Genomic DNA, 20,421 nt, shown 5'->3' with positions numbered 1-20,421 from the left:
TTGTCTGTTGATGGGCAACAACAGTGATCTGATCAGCCCTGAGCAACTATTTCAATTTTCCACGATGCCCAAGCTTCACTCTATTCTGGGGTATTCTGGGAAATTAAATTCGGGGGGGTCCCAGAAGCTGGTATTCTGAGGTCCCAGAAGCTGCTCAAGAAAGAGTGCTGTGAACTGACATTGTGCCTGGTTGGGAGGAGATAGAATGAGAAAGAGTAAGAAGGAGGTAGAGAGAAAGAAGGAGAAGACGCCTGAGCCTAGTTCCAAGTCCAGACCCTAAAGGGTGTGCACCATTGCAGGGGCACTAAGACATCTACCAGCATATACTGTCCTCCAAGCACTGAAATTTCCTGGAGCCTTTGGGGAAGGGATAAGCGAGACTAACTTTCAGAGCTGTCCCAAGGTATTTTTATTTTATTTATTTAGCATTGCATGTATATCCCACCTTTGTTCCTCCAAGTAATCCAACATGGCTTACACGGTTCTCCTCCTCTCCATTTTATCCCCACAACAACCCTGTGAGGTAGGTTAGGCTGAGAGTCAGTGACTGGCCCAAAGTCACCCAGTGAGCATCACAGCCAAGCAGGGACTAGAACCCAGATCTCCCGAGTCTCAGTCCAATACTGTAACCACTGCACCACACCGGCTGCCTGAGGTGAACAATCAGATGGCTCCCCCTCCCAGTCCATGTACAAAAGCCAACTGGACTGACAGTTGAATCTTACATCAATACTGGGGATGGGAGAGTGTCCCAGAGTGAAGGCAGCAGGCTGGTGTCTCTCCTCCACCACCTTTCTGCCGCCTCCCAGCATCTGCCACCTGAAGCAACTGCCTCACTCTGTCTAATGGTGGGGCCAATCCTGCTCATTTTGCAGCACTCAATATGTTTCACGCTGACTTTTCCCCTTTCCCACACACATCCCAGCCCTTCTGTGCTACCCTGAATCTGGGCATCCAGAAACAACAGCAAGGGAGTCACCCACATTTGAGCTCTCCCCGGATTCGCAGGCACACAGGGAAGGAGGCATGCTCACCCCTTTCCATTTGTTGTTGTTCAGTCGTTCAGTCGTGTCCGACTCTTCGTGACCCCATGGACCATAGCACGCCAGGCCTTCCTGTCCTGCGCTCTCTCCCGGAACGTGCTCAAGTTCATATTCATTGCATCCGTGATGCTATCTAGCCATCCCATCCTCTGCCGTCCCCTTCTCCTTTTGCCTTCAGTTTTTCCCAGCATCAGGGTCTTTTCCAGGGAGTTTTCTCTTCGCATTAGGTGGCCAAAATATTTGAGCTTCAGCTTCAGTATCTGTCCTTCCAATGAGCAGTCAGGGTTGATTTCCTTTAGGATGGACTGATTTGACCTCCTTGCAGTCCAGGGGACTCGTAAGAGTCTTCTCCAGCACCACAGTTCGAAAGCATCAATTCTTCGGCGCTCAGCCTTCCTTATAGTCCAGCTCTCACAGCCATACATTACTACTGGGAAAACCATAGCTTTGATTAGACGGACCTTTGTCGGCAAGGTGATGTCTCTGCTTCTTACTATGCTGTCTAGGTTTGCCATAGCTTTCCTCCCAAGGAGCAAGCGTCTTTTGATTTCATGGCTACAGTCACCGTCTGCGGTGATCTTGGAGCCCAAGAAAGTAAAATCTGTCACTGCTTCCATTTCTTCCCCTTCTATATGCCAGGAAGTGATAGGGCCAGATGCCATGATCTTCGTTTTTTTAATGTTGAGTTTCAAACCAGCTTTTGCACTCTCCTCTTTCACCCTCAACAAGAGGCTCTTGAGATCCTCTTCGCTTTCTGCCATTAGGGTGGTATCGTCTGCATATCGGAGGTTGTTGATAATTCTCCCGGCAATCTGAATTCCGACCTCTGATTCATCCAACCCGGCATTTCTCATGATGTACTCTGCATATAAGTTAAATAAGCAGGGTGACAATATGCAGCCTTGTCGTACTCCTTTCCCAATTTTGAACCAATCGGTTGTTCCATCTCTGGTTCTTACTGTTGCTTCTTGACCCTCGTACAGGTTTCTCAGGAGACAGGTAAGGTGGTCTGGTACTCCCATCTCTTTCAGAATTTGCCACAGTTTGTTGTGATCCACACAATCAAAGGCTTTAGCGTAGTCAATGAAGCAGAAATAGACGTTTTTCTGGAATTCTCTTGCTTTCTCCATGATGCAGCGAACGTTGGCGATTTGATCTCTAGTTCCTCTGCCTCTTCTAAACCCAGCTTGTACTGCCGGTAGTTCTCGGTTCGCATACTGCTGAAGCCTAGCTTGTAGGATTTTGAGCATCACCTTGCTGGCATGTGAAATGAGCGCAATTGTGCGGTAGTTTGAACACTCTTTGGCGTTGCCCTTCTTTGGAATTGGAATGTAAACTGACCTTTTCCAGTCTTGTGGCCACTGTTGAGTGTTCCAGATTTGTTGGCATATTGAATACAGCACTTTAACAGCATCATCTTTTAGGATTTTAAATAGCTCAGCTGGAATACTGTCATCTCCGCTAGCTTTGTTACTAATGCTTCCTAAGGCCCACTTGACTTCACTCTCGAGGATGTCTGGCTCAAGTTCAGTGACCGCACTCTCATGGCTATCAGGGACATTAAGATCTTTCCTGTATAGTTCTTCTGTGTATTCTTGCCACCTCTTCTTAATCTCATCTGCTTCTCTTAGGTCCCTGCCTTCTTTGTCCTTTATCATGCCCGTCTTTGCACAAAACGTTCCCTTGAGATCTCCAATTTTCTTGAAGAGATCTCTAGTCTTTCCCATTCTGTTGTTTTCCTCGATTTCTTTGCATTGTTCATTTAAGAAGGCCTTCTTGTCTCTCCTTGCTATTCTCTGGAACTCTGCATTCAGTTGGGTATATCTTCCCCTTTCTCCCTTGCTTTTCGCTGCCCTTCTTTCGTGAGCTACTTGTAAAGCCTCATCAGACAGCCAGTTTGCTTTCTTGCATTTCTTTTTCTTTGGGATGGATTGAGTTGCTGCCTCCTGAACAATGTTACGGACCTCCGTCCATAGTTCCTCAGGCACTCTGTCTATCAGGTCTAATCCCTGAAATCTATTCCTCACCTCCACTGTATATTCATCAGGGATATGCTTTAGGTCATACCTGAATGGTTTAGTGGTTTTCCCGACGTTCTTCAATTTCAGCCGAAATTTTGCAAGAAGCAGCTCATGATCTGAGCCACAGTCAGCTCCAGGTCTTGTTTTTACTGACTGTATAGAGCTTCTCCATCTTTGGCTGCAAAGGACATAATCAATCTGATTTCGATATTGACCATCTGGTGATGTCCATGTGTAGAGTCGCCTCTTGTGCTGTTGGAAAAGAGTGTTTGCTATGATCAGCATGTTCTCTTGGCAAAACTCTATTAGCTTTTGTCCTGATTCATTTTGTACACCAAGGCCATGCCTGCCTGTTATCCCGGTGATTTCTTGACTTCCTACTTTAGCATTCCAATCCCCTATGATGAAGAGGACATCTTTTTTTGGTGTTAGTTCTAGAAGGTGTTGTAGGTCTTCATAGAACCCATCAACCTCAGCTTCTTCGGCATCAGTGGTTGGGGCATAGACTTGAATTACTGTGATGTTGAATGGTTTGCCTTGGATTCGTACTGAGATCATTCTATTGTTTTTGAGATTGTACCCCAGTACTGCTTTTCCCACCCTTTTGTTGACTATGAGTGCTACTCCATTTCTTCTCAGGGATTCTTGCCCACAATAGTAGATACGATGGTCACCTGAATTAAATTCACCCATGCCTGTCCATTTGAGTTCGCTGATTCCCAAGATGTCGATGTTCAATCTTGCCATCTCATGTTTGACCACCTCCAGCTTACCTTGATTCATTGATCTGACATTCCAGGTTCCTAAACAATATTGTTCTTTACAGCATCGGATTTTCTTTTCACCACCAGACACATCCACAGCTGAGTGTCCTTTCGGCTTTGGCCCAGCCGCTTCACTCTTTCTGGCGCTACTTGGAAATACCCTCTGCTCTTCCCCAGTAGCATATTGGACACCTTCCGACCTGAGGGGCTCATTTTCCGGCGTCATCTCTTTTAGCCTTGTGATACGTTCCATGGGGTTTTCTTGGCAAGAATACTGGAGTGGGTTGCCATTTCCTTCTCCAGTGGACCACATTTTGTCAGAACTCTCTGCCATGACCTGTCCGTCTTGGGTGGCCCTGCACGGCATAGCTTATAGCTTCACTGAGTTACGCAAGCCCCTTCGCCACAACAAGGCAGTGATCCATGAAGGGGACCCCTTTCCATGCTCCACTATTATTACACATTACACTGGGCTTGCTTGGCTTAAGGAGAGTTGACAGAAGTGGGGCGTGACAATGGCAGGAATTATGGTGGCTGTGGGTTGCCATGGCACTAGCGAGGATGATTCTCAGTCTAACAGCCCAATCCTCAAACTGGTGGCAGTAAATCCCACAGAGTTCAATGGGATTAACCTCCTAGTAAGTGTGCCTAGGATGGTAGCCTAAATTGTCATGTCAGGTTTACGGGTTTCAATGAGTACGTGTAGGCCACTGTAGCGATGTCTAGAATTGTGGCATCTCAGGATAGTACACTGAGGGATGGGAATGAATGTGTGTTGCTATGGTACAGGGAAACGTGTGCTGCTGTAATGCTGGCGATAGAAATGGGGAATGTTGAGTGTGTGACCTGCTATGGTGACAACTGAATTCCTGGCAGGTTTAGTTTGTCCCAGGAATTGCTGCAATTAGTTTTATTTTATGGCTGTGGGTTGCAGTAGTGCTGATGGAAAACAGGTTGCCATGCCAAGAGCACCACCATGAAGCAGGTGTCTGGTTGCTATGGTAACGCCTCATTTTCTGCAGTTAAACCTGGATGAGAAGCAGGCAGGCAATATGCCCAGGCAATATACCCTGTGGCAACTGATTACCATGGTGAAGGGCTCTGGATTGTCTGTCACCACAGACACACAATTGAACGAAGGGAGAGGTTTTATATTTTGATAGTTCCCATGGAAACGTGATCTATTTATTGATTCAAGTTTAGATTTTATTAGAAATTGAGGGCCCCGGTATCTTTGACCTCCCATGACCCTTCCTCTCACAAAAGGGCAATCTTGGTACAGCTCATCACTAGATAAGCCTCCACCAATTTGCCAAGCGCTTTGACCAAAACGTCCTGATCTTTCATGGGTCAATCTACGTGTCAATCAGGATTGATCCTCCGCCCCAACCCAAGGCCACGACCAATCACGATATGGTAGGCTTTTTAAAGGGCGTATGCCTGCTCTCGTGATTTTAAATAAGAGTCAAGACCCCTTCTTCGAGTTCCCACCCCCAACGAGCTCTCCCTGACTTTTAAGAGGTTTGCATTTCAGTCAATCAGGCTACGCCTTTGTTTAAAGTCACATGACATCTTATTTTGTTCAATCAACGAAGGCGGGAGAATAAAGCATGTCACCCAATAAGGCAGCCTCATATTTTGACACCCCCACAAACGCAACCAGTAAAAAAAAGTTTTGAGCCGCCCACAAAGCTATAGGCGGGACTAACTCGTACTTGCACAATCAGCTTTGCTAGGTACCACAATTGACCACCTCTGCGTCCAATGAAATGTCGGCAGCGCGTGAAAGACGGCCAGAAGGACCAATTGCTGAAGAGCGGGCGTTTCTAGCCCCCTCTCCTTTAGTTTAAGTGAGGGCGGAAGATGGCGGCGGCCGGGACGGGTCCGGGGGTCCCGGACGGGGAAGCCGAGGGGTCAAACCGCGACCGTAGTGCTTTCGAATGCAATATCTGTCTGGAGCCGGCAAGAGAAGCTGTCATTGGGCTTTGTGGCCACCTGTACTGGTGAGATGGGGAAGGACATAAAGGGGCGTGTCAGCTGAGGAATGTGGGGGTATGTGGGAGCTGTTAAAAAAAAGGCACCGAGCAGGGTGGTTGGCAATGAGGATGACCACCCTTTTTATTGCGCCTGCCTTTAACAGCCTGACAGGTAGAAATCTAACAGGTGAAGTTTTCGCTATTGCTTTTTCCCATGCTAGCAGAAGAGACTTCCTGTTCAATTTGTGACTGTTAAGTAAATTGGTAGTATTAAAGGCACAGAAGTAGCACCACGTTTGTTTATTTAATTTGTTTTAAAGTGGTAGTCTTTATTTTATTTATTTGTTTATTCCATTTCTATACTTCCCCTTAACCAAAGCACTCCTTACTTGAAATCTAAGAGGAGCAGGGAACAATATCAAAGGATAGGTAGTGTGGTGTCATGGTTATAAAGTGTTGGACTAGAGCCAGGGAGACTGGGGCTTCATGAGGATCATTGGGTGACCTGGGGCCAATCACAATCTCACCTTTGGGAGAGTATCTGGGGGAAAGAAAACATTATTATTACATTTGTATCTCACTTTTCTTTCATCATGGAATTCAAGGTGGTTACATGGGATTCCCACGTGGTCACCCCCCTCCAAGCACTGACCAGATCCAGATCTGCTTAGTTTTAGCAAGGTGGCTGCCTCATGTGCCATAAGAATGTAAGAGCCCTGCTGGATCAGAGCAAGGGGCTGTCTAGTCCAGCATTCTGTTCACACAGTGGCGAACTAGCTGCTCCAATGGGATGCCCACAAATAGGACATGAGTGCAACAGCATTCTCCCATCCATTCTCCCCAGCAACTGGTGCCTTCAGACCATGCCCTGGGACTTCAAAACTTAAAGAGCCAGTCAGTGAAAATGTATTTTCTTCATGTGGTCCTGATTTCACATAGTATTTCTCTTAAATTTATTTGAGTCAGATGATTCTTCCGGGTTTGAAAAAAAGAAGTCATGCTATTTTTCTTCTCTCTTTTTCAGCTGGCCTTGTCTTCACCAGGTGAGTCTCTGTGTTTGCATCTTGTTATTTGGATGCTGATGTGTAGGTCAGCAGTATTGGGCGTGTCTGGTCTATGTGGCTGAATGAATGTGTGGTAGAATGCGCCCTCTGCTGCTGGGAGTTGTGTGTGCCTTGCCTGCCTCAGCGTTGGGAGCAGGCTGTTACAGGAGGTGTTAATAATATGTGTGACTATCAGGGATACTTGAAAGATCTCCAAGTGGCTGTTCAACATGCTAGCTTGAGAAAATAGGACCTCCATATCCAGAAGCAGTGTACCTTTGTATAACAGCCTTCCCCAACTGTTTGCCTTCAGCAGCTATCTCTGTTCTGCCCGGCATGTGACCCTTTTGTGTGCACCTGGCTGATTACTGTTACGGACAAAATCTTGAGCTATATGGACCTTTGATCTCCCCTAGTAAAGTATTTCTTACCAGAGCAGCTGTCCTTGATTTGAACTCTTCCACAGCCTCACCTATCTCTGGCTGTACTTAATTTCTAAAAATTACTTTAGAAATTACTATAGGGAGAAAATAAATAATGAAAACAACAACAACCAGAGCTTAAGGGGCAGGTCATGTTCATGTTTTTGTTCTGAAATAACAGCTCAAAATAGGAAACAAGAAAATGGCAGAGTCCTAGGTTATATCTACATATCCCCATTTCATTATAACATTGACAGTATCTCCTGGCTGCAAATTATCATAAGGATTGTTCTCATTCCAGTATGTAATTTTCCGAGTTACCCTGAAAACACACCATAGCTTTAGTATTACGTTGTCATATCTTAATAACTGCTCATAATTTGCACATTAACTTAATATTCTGTATCTTCTTCTGTTATCCATTTGTTATTTGGCTTTTTTATACATTTCCTGGGTTTTTTTTCTAGGAGCTTTTCTGCTTCCAAAAAGTACTGACTTTCAAAAATATCTGGAAACCGCATTTCCCCTTAAGTCCCAGATATGTGGGAGCCAAGTGCATTTACTTGGGGAAGATAACTTTGCACTTGCTCAGAGACACTCAGTTATTAGTACTTCATATACCCTAGGCCTGACACTGAAAACAGGTCCTAGGCTGACACCTGCCTGAAATTAACCTCTTGTCGTGTCCTTGATTTTCACTGTCTTCTGTTTTTCACTGCACCAATATTTAATTGTTGCCAGATACCCTTGTGGTGCCTGCCCAGTTGAACATCAGCCCTCCCCAACCTAGTGCCTTCCAGATGTGTTGGACTACAGCTCCCATTAGCCCCATCCATTATGGCCCAGCTGTAGCTGATGGGAACTGTAGTCTATACAGGTTGGGGAGGCCTAACCTGCACCTACATGTTCAGGGACTGCCTGATAATCCCATAAACTGCTAACTGATGCCTGTGACAGATGTGGAACTGGACTGCTGTGGGTCTGTTGTTTGATCTGTATATTTGTGCGGGGAGTGGCAAAAGTTCCTTCGTATTCACCACTGCCTTTCTCCCCCTCCTCTAGTGGCTAGAGACGCGGCCTGAGCGCCAAGAGTGCCCCGTGTGCAAGGCTGGAATCAGCCGCGACAAAGTCATCCCTCTCTATGGTCGTGGCAGCTCTGCCCAGCAGGATCCCAGGTAATCCTTTCCCTGAGGAGTGTCCTTGTTCCTTGCAGTTTTGGTGGTACTCCAGGGGATTAGAATTCTAGACTAGAGTGGCACCCTCTTCCAGTCATCTCCCCTTCCTCTAGGCTGGTCTCTGTCTGCTTGCCTTAATGCAGAAAATCCGTTAAGGAGAAAAAGATGGAACAGCTGCACAATGCCTTTGGTAGTGCTAGGAGATCTCTGCCTGAAAGCACTCTAAATCTTAATTCTTCCAGTGCTGAGGCCTAAATTCTTAGCTGAAGCCTTTTTTGTTGTTGATCAGAAAGTCAGAGCCCTCTTTACCAACAGTCGCACAAGGGGTGGAAATCAACAGGTTGATCTCTGTCATGGAGGCATAATGTTGGGGAAAACCACCTATTGATTTTAACCTGGCACACAGAGCCTCAAAGCTCCTGTCTTAAAAAAGAAAAAAAGTATCTCTGTGCCCCAAATTGTGTGTGAGGGTAGGGTTGCCAGCCAGCTGTGTATTCTGTCAGGCAATCAGTAATGTTTAGCATTTACTAAACCAGTACAGAACCACAAAAAGCCAACAAATACTAACTTCCACCAAGTTCAACGCATAAGTCACACAGTTCTGCCCATCAAAAGCTGTCAGTTCCTAGAACTCACCGTACCCTTCCCCCCCATGCAATATCTCTGGCAGGAAGTCTTCTAATGTCCTGCAACAGGGAAGTTTTATTTATTATTTATTTATTTAAAGTATTTTCTTGCTCAGAGCAAAAAAAGACTCCTGGAGCAGTTTACAATTAGTCAGTAAAAGACAGTCCTGCCCTGCAGGCTTACAATCTAAAAAGACATGACACACAAGGAAAAGGGGATAAGGAGGGAAAAGGGGGGCGGGGAATGAGGTCGACTTTCAGCAGAGCTGGTGGAATGGCCCTGCTTTGCGTTTCATCTCCTGGCGGGGCGGAGGGCAGGGGCAGTCCGGCTGTTGCAGGCCCTGAAGTTTCCTCATCCTGCTCCTTCTTCCACTCAGCTTCCTCACTCCTTCTACCCCACTGGGCAGTTGATGTCAGTCAGCCCTGTGTGTCCGAATGGAGAAAGGCCTTGATGTTCCCTTGGCTTGCTCCCATCTCTGTCACTGTCTTTGTTCCAGCCCCAACCCTTATTCCAACCCTTGTGGGGTTGGCCTTGTTGTCTTGCCTCCCACTGGCAAGATGCAGGTCTGGCCAGCAACCCAACTGAGGAGGAGACGGCTCGAGCCCTGGAGAAAGCCGTGACCTAGTCGCTAACGCCACCACCGGGTTGTAAGCCTGTTGCCTAGGCAACAGTGCTGTGGCCAAGACCCTGGTGGCCTCAGAAGTCTTGTGTAAGGTCAGAGACTACTCTCAGCTCTCCTGCCTGAAGGCCCTGGGTGGAGTGGGAGAGGAGGAGGAAGAGGTGCTTTCAACTTAACTCCCAGTCTGATGCACAGGCAAACTGAGGTGTCAATCCTAAAAAAGCCTGGTGTGTGTGTGGGGGGGTGCAAGATGGCTCCTGGGGTGTGGATGCTAGAGGCAAACCCCAAGAGTAGTCATAGGGACCCTCCTCCAAAACAAAAGGAAAAATAAATGAATATGAAGAGCTAGTGCAAATGGGGGAAAAGAAATCTAATTTACAGAATGCTTTTTGGTATTGATGTGTTCTTTGAAGGGACACTTTGCAGCAAAGTTGGCATCTCGCACTCATCAGTGCAGAGCCAGGTTGTGATTTACCATATCTGCAAGGTGGGTGCTGCCAGAGAATCTGTGTGTGTCTATATAAGACAGAGAGAGAGTTTAGGGTTAGGTCAGCCCAACTTATCTCACAGGATTGCTGTGAGTGGGGAGTCGAGCTCATTGGAAGAGAAATGGGATTCAAATGTAATAAATTATGTCTTTTCTTTTTTCTTGGGACATATCTGAAAACATTTGTAGTTGATACTGTTTGCATGTCAACAGTAGTGTTCATGCTGGGCTCAGTGTCCATTTTGTTGTAAAGAAGCTTGTATCTAAAAATAATAAAAAAAGTAAGTATTGTTATTATAAGATGTTTAAGCTGCCTTTCAGGGCACACTGCTCTCCCAAGATGGTTTACAATATTATGAAAACATGAACATACAAATTACACTTAAACACACACGCGAACACCCGGGAGCAGCAGCTAATGGTTTTTAAGCACTTTGCAGACTGGCATAAATGTGTCTTCAGGATTTTTTAAAACGTGTTTTTATTGTAAAATTTCAACAAAAGAAGACAAAGAAAGAATGTGGCTACATAGATTTGAATATATCAGTTTCAGTGCATATACATGAAGAGTGAGTGTGTGTGTGTGTGTGTGTATGAAAGTACAGGATTCTAAGAACTGTAAAGCTTCAACAAAAGCAGACCAAATATCCAAATAGGTATCCGTTCGCAGGTGGCATCTCTACACACCCATTCAGATGTTGAAAGCATTGTAAGGTCTTCAATCCATTGCATTATAGGAGGTGAGTGTATCCAATGTTGTAATATCAGTCTTTTAGCTGAGAAGGATGCAGAGAACCCATTTGCGCTGACCATGCGTTTACTTCCAGGAAGCAAGTAGACCATTTAAAAGAGCATGTACTTCAGTAATTATTAAGGTGTGTTCCAGTACAAAATTTATCCATGTAATGACCTCCTTCCTAAAAGGGGCAAATACTGGGCATTGCCAAAACATATGCTTAAAAGAAGCATTGGCTGCACTACATCTCTAACACTTAGACAAAGCCTTAGTAAAGAGATGTTGTGGCTTCCAATAAACATGAAACAAAAGTTTTTATTGAATAAGATGCAATGTGAGATCCATAGATGCATCAGATACAGATGCCAAAGTGGCAATCCATTGATGAGGCGAAATAGGACAATCCACTTCCCTATTCCGTTCCTGCCTAAGACTCTCCATATCATATTTTATTCACCAATAGTAAGTAGAGAAAAGATCATAGATCAGTTGGCCTGATTGGCCTCAACAAGTGCTTCCAATAGTGAGGGAGATGCTGAAGCTATAAAAGCGGCAGGGCCAAACCAACAAATGTTGCAATTGCAAGTATTGCTATTCAGCCATAGCTGGCAAAATAGAGACGACAAAAACTCATCATCAGCATCCACCCCACCAGTTGATCCAAAGTAAAAATTGCCTTATCTGTCCATGTCCTCCACAAAAACATTTTTTTACCAATTTTAAATCTGGATTCCCCCATAGCATCAATTTAGCATTAGAAAATGGATCAAAATGTAATTGACATCACATCATATGCCACACACATTTCTAATCGCTGTAACTGTGGGAGGAACCCTATCTATTCTAGTATTCCTAGAACCTAATGCTATCCATTTAGAGAGAGGACCCAGACAACATTCTGAAACTGAATCTGATCTAAACGGAAAAGACCACAATTTAGTACAAGTTAACAAATAAGCCTGACGATATAAAGTAAGATCTGGAAAACCAAACCCATCTCCTTTAACTGGAAGTTGCATCCTTTTCAAAGATAATTGTGGCAGAGAGGAACTCTCCCCCACAAATTACAAAACAATGCATTGATTTTTTAAAAACTATTTGCCACATATAGACAGAGGAATCCTACGTTTAACATAATCTGAGGTATAGTATTAATTTTGAGTGTATTTACCTTGTCCTACAAACTCAGCTTTAAAGATGCCCATATAAGTCCTGCAAGATCTCATTAATCAGTTTATTCAGATTAAGCTTGATCATTTGAGATATGTCTCTAGGAATAAATATTCCCAAATAGGTAATAACATCTGGGCACCATTGAAATTGCCAATCAGCTAATAAACTACGAGATATAGTATCTCCAATCGGCATTAGTTCAGATTTTGACCAATTCACTGAATAGCCAGACAAATTACCAAACGTATTAATCAACTGCATCAAGGCCGGAACAGATGACTGGAGTTCTGAGATAAACAATAAAAGTTCATCAGCATAAAGAATGATGTTAAATTCTAAACTATCATGCACAAAGCTGTGACTACTATTCTGTCCTATAGCACAGGCCAGAAGTTCTAAACATAAATCAAATATCAAAGGAGAAAGTGGACATCCCTGCCTGATACCTTGTATTGGCCCCAGGCCTGTAACCAACTCACCTGTAGTTTTAGAGGGGCCTAGAAATCCATAATGCTTTGCTTAGGTTCATTATTGGTGTGATTCCCTTGCTAGTGGGCCTCTGAGCATGTGAGATGAGTCAAAGGTCAGTAGTGCGGCCTCAGCATATTCCATGCTAACGAAGGTTGGTATCTTATCAGGGCCTAGGATGTGCCTGAGAAGTGAGGCTATGTTTATGCCGAGGTACAGGTGGCTGTGCTGGGAAAGTTCTGATTGTTTTCCTTCTGAACAAGCACTGTTAGTCTATGCTGGGAATAAATGCTAATTAATGCTTGCTTCTGTCATGCTGCCTCACTGCTGACATGTATGGTATAAAACCCATTTTACCCCATGGCTCTGGGTTCAGAGAAGCTGTCTGATCCAACCACTGAATACGCCTGTTTGCTGATGGTACTCAATAAAGTACTCCTTGTAAGTAAACCTGGATCTGATTTATCACTGTCTTGGAACCTCTAAATTAAGAGGCCTACTGCAGGGGCAATACATACCTCTCATAAGTGAAAAGGAAGCTGAAAAAAGGCCATTAGTCATAACTCCAGCTCTTGGGGTTTATAAAGTTCTGACCCATTTCAAAACTTTTACAGGAAAACCAAATTTAGTCAGCATAGTGAAAATAAATTTCCAGTCAATTTTATCAAAGGTCTTTTTGCTGCCCAAGGAAACAATGGCAGCCTGGTCCATTTGATCAGTGTTTAAAGCTATCAGATTGATGACTAATCAAAGATTATCAGCCCCCTGTCTATGTTTAATAAATCCCACCTGATCAGCTTGAATCAACATTGTAATAACTACTTGCGGTCTGTCAGCACTCTGCAGACTGCTATAAATGTGTCTTCACGGTTTTCTTTAAAAGCCAGAAGTGACGAGGCTATATATATCTTCATGGGGAGGGAGTTCCTTTCTTTGCCTGCCTTTCTGTCCATGTCGGAACCCACCTGGTGGGTTAACAGCAATGCAAAACCTGTTGTTAAACACACAACTCGAACAGCAGAGGGGTAGCTGCATTAGCCTCTGTTGCAGCAGAAACAACCACGGGTCTTGTGGTTCCTGAAAGATGTACAGATCTATTGTGGCATAACTTTTCATGGACTAAAGCCCACTTTATCAAATGCATGAAGTATTATCCTCAATTGCAGGTACCTATTTTAATTATGTACCTTGTAAGCCAGTGGCTGCAAGGCAGCCATGGTAGGTGGGCTGCTATCATCCACCTTGCAGCGGGGGCCCCTCAGACCTGGAGCCGGTAGAACTTGGCTTCCTCCTGACAGCTGTGCAGACCAGCAAATCCAACGTTCCACCATCAGTCTTGCCTCTTCTGCTATACTTCAGGCAAGCTGTCCACTTTCTAAAATGATTTTTAAAGCTTCTACGTGGATAACTGCATGTTCATTCATTCATTTGTTCTTATCTTTCTTTTAAACAAAGTATGTGGGGGCGGGGGGGTTGAAGTACAAAACTGCTATGGGGATTAGTGGCAGTGGTTTCTCAGTCATGTCATGGGGGTCAAGTTAATCAGCTCCATGCATAGCTAGTTTTCTTTGTTGGAAAATGTTAATAACCTGCCTTTCTGTCTACAAGATCCACAAGGCAGCTTAACAACAACGCAAGAACTGTCATTAAAGGTGTAATAGGAACAACAGAGGGGTGGCTGCAGTAGCCTGCATTGCAGCAGAAACAATAAAGAGTCTTGTGGCATGCTAAAGACTTACAGATTTATTGTGGCATAACTTTCTGTGGACTAGTGTCCATCTCATCAGATGCACGAAGTGTTATCCTCAATTTCAGTTATAATATGCATGTAGTTCAGTGGACAGAGAGGGAATTGTAAGTAAGGGAGGTCAGAGGGGAACAAAATGCCAAAAGTACAGACAGTGACGGTTCTGTTAGAGCTGCCTTTGCCAAGCTTGAGTCCCCAGAGGGAGCTGGACTCCACCTCCCATAATCCTGACCATCCGCCATATTGCCTGGCTGGGACAATGGGAGTTGCAGCCTAGTGACAGCTGGAGACCCAAGGTTGGACAAGGCTGAATTAAGAACTTGAAAATATGCAAAATAGCAACAGCAGTGATGGACGAGAACAGCTTCTTAAAAATGAATAGCAGCGCAACCAGGACCCACCCCCAGAGAGAGAGAGAGAGAGAGAGAGAGAGCGAGAGAGAGAGCACGCAAGAGCAGGTTAATGATCTGTTCTCCCCAGAGCTCTCTCAAATACTACTTTTCTGCTGCAGAGTTCTGGAACGTTGATTCTAAAGAGAAGTAAACTGAAGGCAGCAAGGCTGTTTCCAACCCAGCCCCACCTCTCTCTGTACCAGCCTTCCCAACCTGGTGCCCTCCAGTTGTGTTAGACTGCAACTCCCATTATTCCTAACTAGCATGGCCATTGGGAATGATGGGACTTGCAGTCCAGTTGTGTTGGACTGCAAGTCCCAGGTTGGGAAGCCTGCTCTGTTTGTTATGTCTGTCTCTTCCCTTGGGGTGGAAGTTATTTCTGAATAAGTACGCTGAGGATCTGGCTGTAAAAGAGCAGGATCTGAGGGTATCTTTGTGCAAATGAAGTAACCTAAATCCCCAAGGGATGCCATACATTGTATTTCTGTAAAAGGGGTTGGAGTCGGCACAGAGCATTTGAAGAATGACACAGACAGCGTTCCAAATGGAGCCCAAAAGAGATCAAAGTTCCTTGGTTTGGAAACAGGTGTGAAAGTGTGTGTTCTATACAAATGGGGATTACAGTGCAATCCTATGCATTTCTGCTCAGAAGCGAGTCTCGTTGAATTCAGCTGGACTTAACCCCACGTCATCCATCAATCTTAAAAAGTGATTTGTGGATTGCGCACCATAGCTATGTGGGAAGGAATTGCTGATGCATTCTTTCAGATGGTGCGTGCAGACGGTCCCAGGTTCCATCTCTAGGTAAAGTTGGAGAAGTTCCTGCCTGAAACCCTGGAGAGCCGCTGCCAGTCAGTGTCAACAATACTGGGCTAGATGGATGCATGATCTGACTCAGCATAAGGCAGCTTCTTATGTTGAATGTAAAAATTGGACACACAGACCCAGTTTGTGCATCACAGGTTGCATCCTGTGCACAAGCCACTTCCGCTTTGCATAAACAACATCCAGTCAGGGGTTGTTGCGTGACATGCGAATCCAGACACTTTGGGTTGTTTGTGAGTTAAACAACCCAGAGTTAACCTAAGAACAAATTGTAGGTTAGCTTTGGTTTGTTTAACCCACAAACAACCCCAAGTGTCCAAGTTTGCACGTCATGCAAAATGGAAGCAGCAGTCAACCTGCCAAATGGCGGGTTAATTAATTTACCCACAGTTTGTTGCTGCAAAGTGTGAGCCAAGTGACACAAACACACACTGCTTTACATGCGAACAGGGAATACCTGTATATAAACAAACACCTCTGTCCCCATCATGTCTAGTTGGGTCCTTAACAATACCGTGTATGTGTAACTGAAATGAACGTGCATTCCTCCCCTCCCCTCCGTCAAACTGTAGATCGGCCATCGACAATGTGGGACCTTTGTTAGGCACTTAAAAGATTCAGGGCACAGGCCTAAAATCTGCCTGTGCTAATTTATATCTGTGCATGCAGATTTAGAAATAATTACTAGGATTTATTTAAATTTCACAGGTGGTGAAGCTAGCCAATTAACTTCTCGCCCAAATACATCTCAAATACATTCTTCACTTAATTTGCACCTTGATCCAGTTCATCCCAAACCAATGGAAAAAGTTTATTTCTAAGCTTTACTTCCGTGCAGGGGAAGATTTGGGGTGGGGGATTGTAGCATGTGGGAGGGGAAATATTAACCATTGCCACCCCAGCTGCAATCCCCCATGAGAATTACCTTCTGCATGGCAATTAAGCTGAGGAAAAACTCTTCCATTGGTCCCAATGGTCTCTGGGGCATAGATCAAGTTCCCTGGCAAATAGATTTGGAAGCCTACCAATTCCCCTGCTGCCAGATGTTTTGGACTACAACTCCATCAGCCCCACCTAACATGGCCAATAGTGAAAGGTGATGAGGGTATTGTCCAAAACAATGGGAGGGCACCAAGTTGAGGAAGGCTGCTACAGATTGTAGGCTCCTCTGGGCAGGGACATGCCCTCCAGGACTCTGTAAAGCACCATGCGCAGGGATCTACACAACTGCGCCACCTGATGGGGTGAGATGTGGGAGGAGGCAGGAAGCCAGGTTGCCAGTCACGACACAGCCAGGCATCCCTACCTTGCATAGCTCCGCCATGCGTAGGGAGGGGTGAGAGTGTTTTTGTTTCAGTCTGACTGTGATAAGAATTTACCAACATCCACAAATTTCTTCATATTCAGGATGGAAAGAACTTGGGGTTAAAAAAAGACCAAAGGTGGGTGAAAGCAAAACGGACAGGTTTGACCACCCCTATCCCTGCGTCTCGCAGCAGTGGAAGAGACTGGGTGAAACAATCCGAAAGTGTGCTTAATTTGCATAATTCAACCAGGTCGAGCCATGTGCCACTGTGGTTCTGTACAAGCATATAGGTGTGAGACATGGCCGATGGCCGCCTCAGAAATTCAGTTTTCTTTAAAAAAGAAATAAAGCATGTCTAGCCCATATGGCTGTGGAAGCATGCTTGAAAATCTGGGTGGGCAGTGGTAGTTAGAGATGTACGGAGTGTGTAAACTCCGCTCCGTCTTTGTTTTGCGGATTGTCAGGCGCCTTTCGTTCCACCCACAGACGGGCATGAATATTTTTTTTGTCATGCAGAAAAATACGGAAATATTTATGTAAGTATTTACGTATTTACATAATTTACCTCAGTACGTATTTAATGTATTGTCCCCCATTCCATTCAACATTTCCTCAGCAGAAGCTTACGTGTTTTTCTACGGATTTATATGCGTAAATTTCGGGAAAGTAAAAAAATCATCAGAAAGTCCACTGACTTCACATGGCCTGAGGGGGGCACTCCGCAGTAGATTTTGCAAGTCGGATTCTTAGAAATCCGAGCTCATTTTAATCTGTCTCGAATTTCTCCAGCATCCCTAGAGATGCTGGAAGGGTTTGTGGAATAAGGTTTCCAGCGCTCAGGGTTTTGGGGGCCCATGGAGCTCCTTGCCAGAACTAGCAGGAAGAAATAGTTCATGCTGTGTCATCTATGTCAGGGTTGTTGACCCTCAGGCCTGCAGACCAAATCTGGCCTGCCTGGGGTTTTCCCAGACAGCTGTGCCCCATTCCCTGGCCCCATCCCTTTCCTTGACCTCCAGTCATTTGGTAGTTTCCTGGCTTTTGCATCTTTCCCCCCTTTCTGAAAGGTTGAAATGCCTCTCCTTAGGCTTAGTTACTGGCAGTGAGAGCTTTAAGCTACAAGAGGCTGGTATTTCTGGTGTTTTAGCCCTGCCCACTACTGGAATGCGGCCCCCGAGCGCTTCTCCGAAACAGAAAGAGGTTCAACACCCCTGGTTTATGTTAAGTAAGCAAAGTGACATGGTTTTGTCTTTATCTTCATTTGCATGGTTTTGGACATAGTGCAGAATTGAAATGAACACACATTCTTTCTCCTGTTTACTCCTGCTGCCACTCCTCTTCCTCTGTCTCCCCTCCAGGCAGGGGATTCTAACCCCCTCAGGGAAGGGTCCTGTGCTCCATAAACCTCCACACACACCCCAACATGGTTTTTATAAATTTAAAAGAAGTCCTCTCCATCATCGTGCGCCTTGCTCTTCCCTTTCTGTCCTGTTCTAGCCCAGCAATCGACAATACACCTTTATTGAGAAAGAGAAAACAACGCTGCAGTGGAAGGAGTTAACTCTCTGCTAAGTGAAATAAACTCCTCAAAGCATGCTAGACACTGCTAGCTTTTTATCAGGAAATTGGTTACACAGCCACTTGATCATGCGCAGAATGCTTGTTGACCCAAAAGGAAGTCTAGTTTAACCACAAGTTCTTAGACTGTTGGGTGACATGCCTAGAGATGGTGACATACAGGCAGTTCCTTGTCTGATGGGCTCATTTAGAAACTCTTGCTGATTAGGCAAACTGCTTCTCAAACCTTGCAAATCTTGCATTTTTTGGACAAAAGGTGGCGATGGTCATGTACACATTCGAAAATTCCACAGAGAAAATACCCAGGCACAACCTTCGCTCGGCCTCAATATGGCTTCACTCCGATCTATTACAGTTAGCTATAACAGTCCTGGGGCAGGGAAGGCTGCAGGCAGCGAGAAGCAGCAGCACTGAGGAAAAGGGGTGTCAGCCTTCCTGCCTCTGTTATGTATAATTATATCTGTTCATTGTTTTGCATTGTATTTTATTCTTTTAAGTCTTTGTAATCTGCTCAGAGAACATTTGTTACTAGGCAGATTAAAAATACAATGAATGAATGAATGAATGAATGAAATATATATATATATATATTTTCCCCCTCACGCAGGTTGAAGACACCTCCCCGACCACGAGGGCAGCGCCCGGAGCCTGAGTCCCGAGGGGTGAGTACAGCCTCTCCCCGTACCCAGCCCAGTCCAAACTCTGCCTTTTGCAACAGACTACTAACCCTCGACTTTAGTTTTTTAAATTATTGTACTTACTGTTTTATCCTGATTTATTGCGTGAGCCACCCTGAGAACCTTTTGTTTATAGGGTGGCATATTAAAAAAAATACAAAAGTAAATAAATAAATAATTTTATTTATTTATTTATTTATTTCATTTCTATACCGCCCAATAGCCAAAGCTCTCTGGGTGGTTCACAAAAATTAAAACCAAACAACACACAATAAAAATAATCCACTCTTCTCCCTTCTCTCTTTCCTCCCCCCCCCCCCAAGCAGGGCATGGGCAGCTTTCCTGACGCAGCCACTGGCTTTCACATGGCATTTGGCATTGGTGCATTCCCCTTTGGGTTTTTTGCCACAGGCTACAGTGCCCCGGGAGAAAGAGCAGGTAATGCATTACTTTTAAAACAGGTCTTCTAAGCTTGTAGTGTAAACCTCATGCAGAACCTGAGGCCCCGGGTCCAAATCTGATCCACTTGAGGTGCCAGTCCAGATTTCCACGGTTCCCCAGGTACCCAGGCCCCTTTCTCCCAATCACAGATAATTTGGTGGTTTCCTGGCTTTTGTGCAGTTTGTTTCCCATTCTGAAAGCTTGAAATGCCTCCCCTAAGGCTTAGTTCCTGGCAGTAAGAGCTTTAGGGCACAATCCTATCAGGATGGCCGTAGCTTATGGCCATCCAATGCAGAGTGGGAGGAGCGGCAGAGGCTCTAAATTCCTGGAGGCTCTCAATGGCTACTAGGCTTCATGGCTATGTGCTACTTCCAGTACCAGAGGCAGTGAGCCTATGTGCACCAGTTGCTGGGGAACATGGGCGGGAGGGCGCTGTTGTGCTCATGCCCTGTTTGTGGGTTCCTGATTGACAGCTGGTTGGCCACTGTGTGAACAGAATGCTGGACTAGATGGACCCTTGGTCTGATTCAGCAGGGCTCTTCTTATGTTCGCCTCCGTGCTCCTCCCACTCTGCAATTTGGCTAGACAGGCTTTTTTGTCCAACTGGGGCTGCAGAGCTAGAGGGAAGGAGGCTGGGGAGGCCTGACGTTACATAATAAGCCAGCCTCCCCAGTCCCCTCCCCTCCCAGTCCTCTTCCCTCCTTGCCCACCGGCACGCCCCCTCTCCCTCCTCTCCAAGGTCATCTGCACATTTCTCTCCACACCGGCTGCGAAGGGGAGGGGTCAGGGAGCTTGTATTCCTGGCTCTGAGGTTGGACCACTGACTCCAACCTCGGATCCAGGAATCCAAACTATCCTGTGCCCCCCCCCCCCACTCTAGGGCTCATAAGATTACTCACTCTGG

The 20,421-nt window shown here is 45.3% G+C and overlaps 1 protein-coding gene across 12 annotated transcripts in view; it reads left to right on the top strand.

Annotated features, from left to right (window-relative positions):
* Positions 1–5,671: 5,671 nt before the first annotated feature.
* Positions 5,672–20,421, top strand: part of RNF5 (ring finger protein 5) — a 51,032-nt gene continuing 36,282 nt past the window's right edge. For 6 of the 12 annotated variants that reach the window (XR_014787230.1, XR_014787228.1, XM_084831102.1 and 3 more), the window contains exons 1-5: positions 5,672–5,831; positions 6,829–6,847; positions 8,332–8,444; positions 19,007–19,061; positions 19,400–19,514. Coding sequence is in view for 9 of the 12 variants with exons in the window: in XM_084831102.1 (XP_084687228.1) it covers positions 5,692–5,831; positions 6,829–6,847; positions 8,332–8,444; positions 19,007–19,061; positions 19,400–19,514 (442 nt within the window). In the remaining 3 variants the exon portion in view is untranslated. The remainder of the gene's footprint in view (positions 5,832–6,828; positions 6,848–8,331; positions 8,445–19,006; positions 19,062–19,399; positions 19,515–20,421) is intronic. The other 6 variants (XR_014787229.1, XM_084831108.1, XM_084831106.1 and 3 more) reach the window with 3 other exon arrangements.

The sequence above is a fragment of the Heloderma suspectum genome, chromosome 2 (genome assembly GCF_057233095.1).
Source record: "Heloderma suspectum isolate Gila_16-S chromosome 2, 16-S_ref, whole genome shotgun sequence".
In the NCBI taxonomy this organism is placed as follows: Eukaryota; Metazoa; Chordata; class Lepidosauria; order Squamata; family Helodermatidae; genus Heloderma; species Heloderma suspectum.
Note: the sequence above shows the minus strand (reverse complement) of the source record. Positions and strands in the feature narration are given on the sequence as shown.